Consider the following 12,102-nt stretch of genomic DNA (forward strand, 5'->3'; position numbering starts at 1 on the left):
ATTAACCAAAAACTCAATATTTTCGTAGGGGTTGTTAACACATAGATTTTGAGAAAATTTCAAAGAATTTGACAATATTGTTTTAATGCATATTTTCATCCTGCACAAACATATGATGATGTTCAAAGAGGTTTGAACCCTTTCTTGTTTCAGTTTTTCAAGAAATAGTGATTATATAGTGGTTATTCCACCTATTTAAGGAGTATTATGAAGTTTTACTAAATTAATTGATAAAAAAATTACAGCGATTCTCATTTACCATGAAAGAGAGTTGACATCCATTAATACAAATATAGAATGTGGTTAGAAATTTTAAAGCAACACTAAAAATTTTAGGCTTCAGTATATAGAGCGTTTAACGTAAAACTCAATATTTCGTATGGGTTTATACACATATTTTGAAAAAATTTTAAAATATAACAATATTTTTTAATGCATAGTTGCATCCTAAACTAACATATGATGATGGTCAATGAGGCTTGAAACCTTTGTTGTCTATATTTCTCTAGAAAATAATGATTTTATAAAGGCTAGTCCACTAATTTAGGGATTACATGAAAATTTACAAAATTAACTAATATAAAATTAAAAAGATGCCAATGTATCATGAAAGAGAGTTTAAATAAAATTAGTACAAATATAGAATGTGATTACAAATTTAAAAATAACACTAAATATTATAGGCTTCAGTATATAAAACATTTACCAAAAACTTAATATTTTCGTACGGGTTAACAAGTATATTTTGAGAAAATTTCAAAAAATTTGACAATATTGTTTAATGCATAGTTGCATCTTGCACTAACATATGATATGTTCAAAGAGGTTTGGAGCCTTTGTTGTCTCCGTTTTTCAAGAAAATAGCGATTCTATAGTGATTATTTCACCTATTTAGGAAGTATTATGAAATTTTACTAAATTAATTGATAAAAAAATTATAATGATTCTCATATACCATGAAACAGAGTTTAACATACATTAATACAAATGTAGAATGTGGTTAGATATTTTAAAGCAACACTAAAAAGTTCAGGTTTCAGTATATAGAGCGTTTAACGTAAAACTCAATATTTTATATGGGTTTATACACAGATTTTAAAAAAATTCAAAAATATAACAATATTTTTTTAATAAATAGTTGCATCCTAAACTAACATATGATGATGGTCAAAGAGGCTTGAAATATTTTTTGTCTATGTTTCTCTAGAAAATAATGATTTTATAAAGGTTAGTCCACTAATTTAGGGATTACGTGAAGTTTTACAAAATTAACTGATAGAAAATTAGAAAGATGTCAATGTACCATGAAATATAGTTTAAATAACATTAATACAAATTTAGAATGTGGTTACAAATTTAAAAATAACGCTAAAGATTATATGCTTAAGTATATAAAGCATTAACCAAAAACTCAATATTTTCGTAGGGGAAAATTTTGAGAAAATTTCAAAAAAGCGTTAACACATAGATTTTGAGAAAATTTCAAAAAATTTGACAATATTGTTTTAATCCATATTTGCATTCTGCACTAACATATGATGATGTTCAAAGAGGTTTGAAGCCTTTCTTGTTTCAGTTTTTCAAGAAATAGTGATTATATAGTGGTTATTCCACCTATTTAGGGAGTATTATGAAGTTTTACTAAATTAATTGATAAAAAATTATAGCGATTCTCATATACCATGAAAGAGAGTTGACATACATTAATACAAATATAGAATATGGTTATAAATTTTAAAGCAACACTTTTAGGCTTCAGTATATAGAGCGTTTAACGTAAAACTCAATATTTCGTATGGGTTTATACACAGATTTTGAAAAAATTCAAAAATATAACAATATTTTTTTAATGCATAGTTGCATCCTAAACTGACATATGATGATAGTCAAAGAGGCTTAGAACCTTTGTTGTCTATGTTTCTCTAGAAAATAATGATTTTATAAAAGTTAGTCCACTAATTTAGGGATTACATGAAGTTTTACAAAATTAACTAATAGAAAATTAGAAAGATGCCAATGTACCATGAAAGAGAGTTTAAATAACATTAATACAAATTTAGGATGTGGTTACAAATTTAAAAATAACACTAAAGATTATAGGCTTCAGTATATAAAATATTTACCAAAAATTCAATATTTTCGTAGGGGTTGTTAACACATAGATTTTGAAAAAATTTCAAAAAAAATTGACAATACTGTTTTAATGCATTGTTTTATCATGCACTAATATATGATGATGTTCAAAGTGGTTTGGAGCTTATGTTGTCTCAATTTTTCAAGAAAATAGAGATTCTATGTTGGTTATTTCACCTATTTATCGAGTATTATGAAGTTTTACTAATTTAATTGATAAAAAAATTATAACGATTCTCATATAACATGAAAGAGAGTTTAACATACATTAATACAAATGTATAATGTGGTTAGAAATTTGAAAACAACACTAAAAAGTTTAGGATTCAGTACATAGAACATTTAACGTAAAACTCAATATTTTGTATGGGTTTATACACAGATTTTGAAAAAAATCAAAAATATAACAATATTGTTTTAATGCATAGTTACATCCTAAACTAACATATGATGATGGTCAAAGAGGCTTGGAACCTTTGTTGTCTATGTTTCTCTAGAAAATAATGATTTTATAAAGGTTAGTACACTAATTTAAAGATTACATGAAGTTTTACAAAATTAATTGATAGAAATTAGAAAGATGCCAATGTACCATGAAAGATAGTGTAAATAACATTAATACAAATTTAGAATGTGGTTATAAATTTTAAAATAACACTAAAGATTATAGGATGCAATATATAAAACATTTACCAAAAACTCAATATTTTCGTAGGGGTTGTTAAGACATAGATTTTGAAAAAAATTCAAAAAATTTGACAATATTGTTTTAATGCATAGTTTCATCATGCACTACATATGATGATGTTCAAATAGTCTTGGAGCCTTGTTGTCTCTCTTTTTCAAGAAAATAGTGATTCTATAGTGTTATTCCACCTATTTAGAGAGTATTATTAAGTTTTACTAAATTAATTGATGAAAAAAATTATGACGATTCTCATATACCATGAATGAGAGTTTAACATACATTAATACAAATGTAGAATGTGGTTAGAAATTTTAAAACAACACTAAAAAGTTTAGGCTTCAGTATATAGAGCGTTTAACGTAAAACTCAATATTTTATATGAGTTTATACATAGATTTTGAAAAAAATAAAAAATATAACAATATTATTTTAAAGCATAGTTACATCATAAACTAACATATGATGATGGTCAAAGAGACTTGTAACCTTTGTTGTCTATGTTTCTTTAGAAAATAACGATTTTATAAAGGCTCGTAAGCTTTGTTATCTATACTTCCTAAGAAAATATCAGATTCTTTGGTGAGAGCATCATCTTGATACATTTTTCTTGTATTCTATAAAGGAATATAATGACTTCTCTCCCATAATTTCTCAGGGAAAGGCAAAAAGTGGATTCTTGCTCGTTAATTGCCACTACTGCCTTTTCTTGTACATAGATGAATTTGATGTGGTCACCAACGCAAAGAGATAGGTTTCTTTTGCTTTTGGCTAATGATATGAACCCTAAACCATGGACAAAATGTTAATCTCCACTAAGATAAGCTTTTATATATCTTTACATAAGTTTTCTTTGTTTAGATTGGTGCTTTGATCGAATTAACTAGTCCTATCCAGACAATCAACATTCTGAATATTGGTATTGCTTGAAAATCTATTTTGATCAATGAGAACACAAAACAGATTGCTACAAACATTAGAAGAACTTTTCAATCTTCACAACACTTTTTTAAATGTAATACATAACCATAGACTCAAGGACAACCGTTTGCCCTGTTTGGAAACAAAAACAAAAGTATTTAGGTTCCAGTTTCACCGATGAGGTATCCTGAACATAGATCTTCCCCGACAACCCAAGCACAAAGAGATTTTTTTTTACCAAAAGAAACTCTGCTCTCTTTAGGTTCTTGTAGCTTTGTCTCATACACCGCATCCTACACCTTTGGCTTCTGATCCTCTCATGATCCTCAGTCTCTTGCAAGTACACACAAACATCCTACAAAACCAAACCCATAAGAAGTTGTTTTTGTGAAGTTCTTTTTTTTGACATATATGTGTTGAAGACTTACTCCCATGGAACATCTCCAATGAGCATCCAGTCACCATCTTTATCTTCATAAGTAGGCACAAAATCTGAACCTTTATATCCTTCTCTCTCAAAATACTCTCCAACAGAGAAATTAAACATTATCTCTAAAGCTTTCAGCAACTCTTTGTATCCTTTGTAACAACTCAAATCTATTTTCCTCAAGTATGGTGCACCATCCATACTTACTTTCACATAGACTCCTCGACCACCCTCAATATCAGATTCATTCTTCTTAGTCTGAATGATGTTCTTCCTGGAAGACCTAACTGGTGGCCATCCAACAATCTGAGCCCTACAAAAAAAACACTGTTAATAAACTAATTTTTTTCCTCATCACCAAGTTAGATTCAGAGAAGTTATGTGTTTAAACTTACTTTCGTGGAGGGCACGTTCCCGTTTTCATCATTGATGATTCAGTCTCATTCTCAGTGACACCTTGTAATGTTCTTTTATTGCAAGAAACTCTTTCTCTTTCTTCACATACATTGTCTGTTCCTGGTAGTCCCAGCCTCAGCTCGGTTGCCTTTAGGTTAACAAACTCATCCATGTTTTTTCACACAGGAGAAGAAAGGAGAGCTAATGGTTATAAAGAAGATGATGGTGAAGATGAAGATGAGGCTTTGTGGACGCTAAATGTTTTATATAACATAGATTCGTAGAAGAAACTATTTTTGAATTAAGGACAAAGGAAAAAACAGAGAAACATGCTAAGCTTGTCGGTAGCAGTAACAGCAACTTTGAGGCAAAAGTGTGTCCCATCTTCTAGGGGGACATTTGTGGGACACACTTCCTCTTTCTCCCAACTGTCCAAAACCAAAAAGAAACACAAAACTTATCTTTCGTTCTTTTGATAGACGGTGCAGATCATATCTTTAATCCCTACCACATGTGGTCTGCCATTTGCATGTATTCATCACCTCTCTCTTGATCTCTCTCAAAGCCAATGATTTATCAGATTTGGTTATTTTCTTTACTTCTGGTTATAGATCAACCTAGTTAACTCTACCCAAAAAATCTAGCTTATTTTTCATATTTGTTGTGTTTGTTTCATTGACTTCAGCTGCAAGGAAGAAATAATTTGGGTCTTAAAGAGCTCAAAACACTGCCAGTGAGACAAAACTTGTATTTGTTCTTTACTGGATTTTGTTAAAGGCTTAAAGCCCACAAGTTTTGTCTCTATGTCTCCAAGCAATCAACGATCATGACATGACAAGGCCATACACGTATATGTGAATCTGAAACAATCACGACAAGACATCTTCCTTTAGGTTTTACTAGCTCAAGGCTTAGTTAACTGCCAGCAACATCATAAATGGGGTCATTGTAGTTTTTGTTTGGAACCTGAGAGATAGATCTTCAACAGATTTTTCTGTGTCTTTGTTCATGTTACAGTGTGTGACGTGTCAACAGGTTTTGGTTCGATGTGGTTATTTTCTTAACCAAGGTTTAAGTACCAATGTACCATAACGTCTACAGACTCTACACTAGTCTATACCATTAGTATACTAACCTCTAGTGAACGGAAAAAAAAGTATACTAACCTGTACAAAAAGAAAAAGGGACAGCTTCAAAGCGTAATGAGTTATGAGTATGAGAATCCATCATTGGACAAAGAAGTGAACCTAAAGATGATACGTTCTTAATTGTATTTACCGACATGATAATCAAGACACCTGTCACTAATATATTTGCTTGTCCTACAAAAGACACCAACCATCATCTAAACCGTCCACGTGTTACGAAGAAGAAATGAAGAAGCGGGTCCCATGTCAACACGGAGTCGCCGGTGATGCTTTTCAGCCACTAATAATGCGTTAGTACTATTAATTTGCAATTGGATTATCTTTCAAGACTAATTAAATGGGCTGGGCCGACGCAAATTGGACTTTTATTTTGCCTCGACGGCGTTGTGGGCCACTCCAATCTTCTCACTGTACGCTAACCACCAAAATGCTGTCCATTTTCTTAAGCACAAAGCCAACTTTATAGACAAAAAACTTAATAGACCCTTGTCCGCATATAATAGTATTTGATTTTACCTAAGCTTCATTAGTTTGAGGGATATGTTCAACTACCAGCATTTAGCGCAATTTAATAATTTCGGCAAATGCTTGAAGTTTATTGCATGTATACCATTGTTAGCACCCCCGTTGAAGTCCCCGAATCTCGATTCCCAAAATCCACTTTTGATTATTATAAAAAAAAATTTTCGTTTGATTTTTTTTTTTAATTAATAAACCAACCAATCGCGGATCGCCACATATCAGTGGAGCCCCGCGAACATTGTTGATACAAGTTCATCCCAACGAGCTCAAGTGATACAGGTTCATAAAAAACAGGTTATTATATTAATTTTTTTTCTTGGAAACTGTGTGAGCCTCTCTTTACATCCTCTAATGGGGATGCTCTAAGAGCATGATTATTGGGGGTTCTTAGGGTGAGGTTCTTAGCGGAATATAAGAACCCGTCTCTTAACTTTTAACTAAAAAAACTAAAAACCGGTTCTTAAATAAGAGTTTTAAGAGCCGGTTCTTAACTTTTTTAGTTTAAAGTTAAGAGACGGATTTTTATATTCCGCTAAGAACCCCACTCTAAGAACCCTAATAATCGTGCTCTTATAACAAGTAACAACCATGGTTTCCGGATCAAGGTCCTATCAAGGCGGAAGCTGCAGATTCAATTAAAAAAATTTCTAATATTTTATTTTTTTTTGCGTGATGAGCATGTGTTTATTATGAATAAATAATATATTTTCAAAGATTTATGGCCAGAATAATTTATTGAACCTGTTAATATTTGGAATTATTTGGACAAAGATAATATCTTTACGGGTCAAATGCGATCAAAAAAAGCGATTCCCCAAATCTCTTGTATCCTAATCTCATCCCACTATTTACCTAACTTGTGATCTGCAAATCGTCGTTGATCTCATCGTTAAAGTTTTCGGGATCACCCAAATATCGGATGTTTTGGATCCCAACATATTTGATTACCGTTTTACGATAATTATAAAAGAGCAATTCTAAGTTAATTAATCTCTTTGTGGAAGTCCTTTGATCCCGTGGTTTGAGCAAGGATTCATTAACGCTTCTACACCAAAAGGTCTGGGTTTCAATTTCCGGATAAAGCTGAATTGTGTGAATTAAGGAAGAAAAGGTTTACAAGAGATATGCAGTATGGCGCAAAGAGTACCGTCAAATGTGGATCACATATGGTGGTATCAGGTGATGCAGTCAGACGTGAATCGTCATACGGCAGGTTGAATTGTTGGCAGTAGAATCGTCTATAATATTTCTCATAGTTGTAATAGCGTAATTATCCAGCGTTAAAAAAAAGTTAATTAATCTCTTTTAACAAATAAATAATATTTTGTCAAAAATAAAATAAATACTATATTTTCTGTTTCAGTTTAGTTATCGTTATGGAATAAAATTTTGTTTCAAAATAAGTGTCATTTTGAAATTTTAATACAAAATTTATTGACATTATATTTCAATCTGTTTTTTCTATTGATTGAAATATGGTTAGTTGTATTGGTAATGATGTTTTTATTTAGTAAATAAACAAAATGAAATATTTTCTAAATATGTGCGCACAAGTATAAAACGATAATTAAAATGAAACGAAAAAATATTATTCAGTATATATATTGTAACTTGTAAGAACCGCCTAGCTAACGAATAAATAAAATTTTGCAGAATTATCTATAGTAGAAATGGAGTTTAATTAGTCAGTTAATTAACTACTTTTGAGATTTAAGTAAACGATATAAATTTCAAGCAATGGTACTGTATGTGGTTAGCCCCCACCACGAGCTGCACTGTTAAGAGTTATGCCAACATATAGAATAGATATCATGAAGCGTATAGTGGCAGATTCTCGCATATTTGCTTTATAATATTTTTTTAAAAGCATTTGTTTAAATGAGTATTACAATGAATATAATGTACATAACCTAGTTTAGAAGAATTAGCTACGAAGTTTGAATTTTGGTGTTTTATATGTACATAAGCTTACTCCACTACTCGATATCCACATTTTGAATCAGAGTTTTGATATGATATACCAATACGCATGAAAATATGTATACATCATACATGGGTTTGCAGTTATATGTTTTAAATAAATGAAAATAATTCGCTAACCATTGATTGTTTATTTTAACACATATATAGACTGATGATAAATAATTGCTTGCGTGAATACTGTAAAGCTTGTGTTGACGTAAACTATTTTGTTTGAGTCTCGCAGGAGTTGTGGCTTTCACACAAAATCACAATATACAGTTTAGTCAATGTAAAATTATCTGGTTTTGTCGTTTAAGTTGCATGCATGCATGTCATTTGGCTGCACTCTTTTAATGTGAGAAGTATATTCCAACACTAATTAGTATATAATAAAACTAAAAATGAAGACTAAGAACTAAAATCAAAATGATCTTTGTGTGGTAGAATTTTGAGAATTGTGGCCTTGTTAGGTCCATATGAAATTACGTATACCTGGTCCTCACACATTCTTATCTTGCAAGTTAATATGCAGCACATATATACCTTCAATAATAAGTCATTAATTTCGACGTGATGCATATAACTTTCAGACTTGGACCATATATGTGTGTGTATAAATAAAGATATTAATGCGCAATGTATAAAATATGTTTATATATAATTTAATCTAGATTACACATCAAAAGTGGTCTCAATCTTGAATAAAAAGTAAATACGGGTGGTCTCCAAATATTCATATATTCTTGTGACTGTTGATATACAGATGTGCATGGTTGCATGCATTCGTTCAATCTCATTAAAGCTTCGCGTATACTAGATTCTAGGGCTGTAGCGATAATAATCTTTAAATTAATTTTGTGAAATTTTTGTTGTAGTATAAAAGTTATATAGATGCGTGCGCAAACTTTTTTGTAGTCATGTCTCGATAATAGATATTATTCTCAGTTGGTTTACAAATGTGAATGCCATAGTGATCCACTGATCCGTATATATTGATCAAAATGATCAGTAAAGTATATAGTCATTAATAAACACGACAAACTGATGTGACAACGCGACCCAAATATTTAACAAACAAAAATTGGGGTTTTGTTGATTTGAAAACTCATGTGAGTTCTTGGGACAGAAACAAAAGAAGAGAAAGCCGTTAAAGAGAGGGATGTAGACAAATCAAGGAACAAAAGTAGGATTTTTAAGATGTCTTTGCCTCTGAAATTTTATTGGATGTAACTTGTCCCTGCATAATCTCCATGTTTTCCTTCTTGTCAGTAATTTAAAATTTGTTTTTGAAATAAATGGCGATGTTTTGTACTCTTTCTTCTTTTGGATTTTCATGCCACTCATGTCCCATCTCGATTCCCCTAGGGTGTTTTGTTTTCGGGTTCGAAACCCTTAACAAATTTAGAATCAATATGCTTTTAATTTTCTTAAATATTTTTCAAATTAATTGAATATACGTTGGTTACGGTTTAGTAAATATGCGATATCAGAAAGACAATGCCGTCTTCAGAAATTCCGTCGGACTGGTTACTTAAAACTACAGAATGAATTACCATAATGTTACGTAGTTGATGTATATACCATGCATGTGTTGTAAAAAAAATCACCAAATTTCGAGCCTAATATATATCTGTATTAAAGGTCATATTCTCCTTATAAAAGTGATACTCGATCTTTTAAGGAAATGTCTTTTCTACGTTTTATATTATTATTACATAAATCAGTGATGTTATTGAGTAAGGTTTTTGACGTTAGCAAAGTATTTTAGGACAGATGAGTAATCAGTTATCATAAAATTAAAACAAATCCTATATTATTCATTTCGTTTTGTAATTTCCAAATAAATAGAAAAAATTATTATTTTAGTCTCTTCTTTTTAATATAAAAATAATGAAATTTTGTATAGCACAAATAATGCTTATCCTTTTGACGACAAATATTTTTTCATACAATATTGTAAGTATATTATTACTGAAAATCTATATTATAATACTTGAGTTTTTGCTCACTCCTCAGCGCGCCACGTCAGCGTTGGGTCCCACTTTTAAAAAGTGGGAAAAAAGTGTCAAGTCCATGGCTCGAACCCGGATTATTGAGATATAAACACCAACATTTATACCACTAAGCTAAATGATACTTTGTACATTGATGACCGAACCTAATATATATTTATGAAGGTCAGAAGCCCTTGCTGCTTCGGCTTCCTTTGAGGGTCGGACCTACAAGTGTATTATGGGTTTCATTTTTAAATGAGATTCATCACATTATATGAAAAAGCTTAAGTTTGGAACGATTATAGTTTTCCTATATTGTAAATTGTTGTCGTTTAACATGAGTTCGAGTTCTTTTCATTATTGTCTCAAACAAGTCTGAGTTACAGAGTTGCGCCGTGTGTGTTCGTAATCTATTTTTTCACCGGTAAACTCTTTATCATGTCACCATCTTAAATCGCTTTATCATAAATGTTCCTGATTTGTAGCCCCTCTGTAAACCCTATATATATGATTCTCATCTTTGATGAACTCAATCTGCATCTCTACAAAACTCATTGATTCCTCATAGCTTTAACCATCTTCTAGAAAATGTTTCTCTCTGCCTCTCATGTTCCTCAAACCGGCGTCCGTCACTCAACCTTCGAGTCTCTCTGTCTTGGTCGTAGTAGTCAGAGCATAGCCTCTGGCTTCCTCCGCTTATGGGATTCCCTAAACTTCAAGAAAGATAGGGAGTTTGTGGGAATCACGGTTCTCTTCCTTGATGGAAAGGTAAGTTAATCTTAGATCTATCATACTTATTTAACATAATTGTTTTAATTGATTTCCTGATTCTTTGTTGAATAATATTATTTGTAGATTCCGTGATTCATGGGTTTACTCCCGTCGGACGTGCTAATCATTACAGGCCATCTTTGAAAGCATGTTCTATTGTGAAAGTCGATCATTTTGAGGTTGCTAGGTGCTCAAGCATGTACAAGATAACTGATCATCCATTCCTCATTCGTTTCATCTCACTAACCATTATTGATGAAGTCATCACGGGTGCTCCTGAGATCAATTTCCAGTCAAGATTAGACTGTTCGATAATATCTAAGTGATTGCGAACACAAACCTAGAACTCCCACGTATATTATCATATTGCATCTGGGTTTATATTATGTTTTGATATTTAAACTCCCAGATGTGGTTGGGCAAATCCGTTATGCCCAGGACTCTGACCTCACCCAAGAAACAACTCGAGTCGGTATCCGTCTCCTCATTGATCCGTAAGAAACAATCAACACATAATTTCCTTTATATTACGGTCTATATTGTGCTAACATCAATAATCAAAAATATTTCCTACCCAAGATTTGTGGTCGTTTATTTATCTCTCTTACTTATGAATCTAATTTTACACAAATCTTTATTTTACAGCTTAAAAGAAACCACAATAACACAAACAATCAAAACACCAAAAATTAGAATCCCAAAAAAGACAAATCATTAATGATCACCTCTCTTTTTGTCTAATCTTACAATAAACTTCAAAACAAATATATACCAAATCAATCAACTCAACTAAAACTCAACGACACATACATTGAGCCAGCTAAACAAATACAAACTACACGATCAGCTATTTAACAATTTACAAATTTACTTTCGTAGATGCTTATGAAGAAGACGAAGACGACAACCAAGATCAGTGAAATTACCTAAACAAAAAAATAGAGTAAATTACAAAATCTGATAAATACAACTAACAATGATTTTTGTTTACATATTACTCGTCAAATAAAAGAGAAAGAAACATAACCACACCAGGAGATACAAGAGACAATCCCAACAGACACAAAGGCGGCAACAACATCTCCACCTACTCACTCCTCTTGTCTTATGAAAATAGCTTGCATGATCCATGCCAATGCTATT

The 12,102-nt window shown here is 31.4% G+C and overlaps 1 protein-coding gene across 1 annotated transcript; it reads right to left on the reverse strand.

The window, feature by feature from the left end:
* Window positions 1-3,714: 3,714 nt before the first annotated feature.
* On the reverse strand, window positions 3,715-4,937 carry LOC106399474 (auxin-responsive protein IAA3). The gene is made up of 3 exons (XM_013839960.3): window positions 4,562-4,937; window positions 4,168-4,479; window positions 3,715-4,094 (listed from the first exon to the last, which is right to left on the reverse strand). The coding sequence occupies exons 1-3, from the start codon at window positions 4,732-4,734 to the stop codon at window positions 4,019-4,021; spliced, it is 561 nt and encodes a 186-aa protein (XP_013695414.2). The 5' UTR covers window positions 4,735-4,937; the 3' UTR covers window positions 3,715-4,018.
* Between the last annotated feature and the right edge of the window lie 7,165 nt (window positions 4,938-12,102).

Source organism: Brassica napus, chromosome C5, assembly GCF_020379485.1.
Source record: "Brassica napus cultivar Da-Ae chromosome C5, Da-Ae, whole genome shotgun sequence".
In the NCBI taxonomy this organism is placed as follows: domain Eukaryota; kingdom Viridiplantae; phylum Streptophyta; class Magnoliopsida; order Brassicales; family Brassicaceae; genus Brassica; species Brassica napus.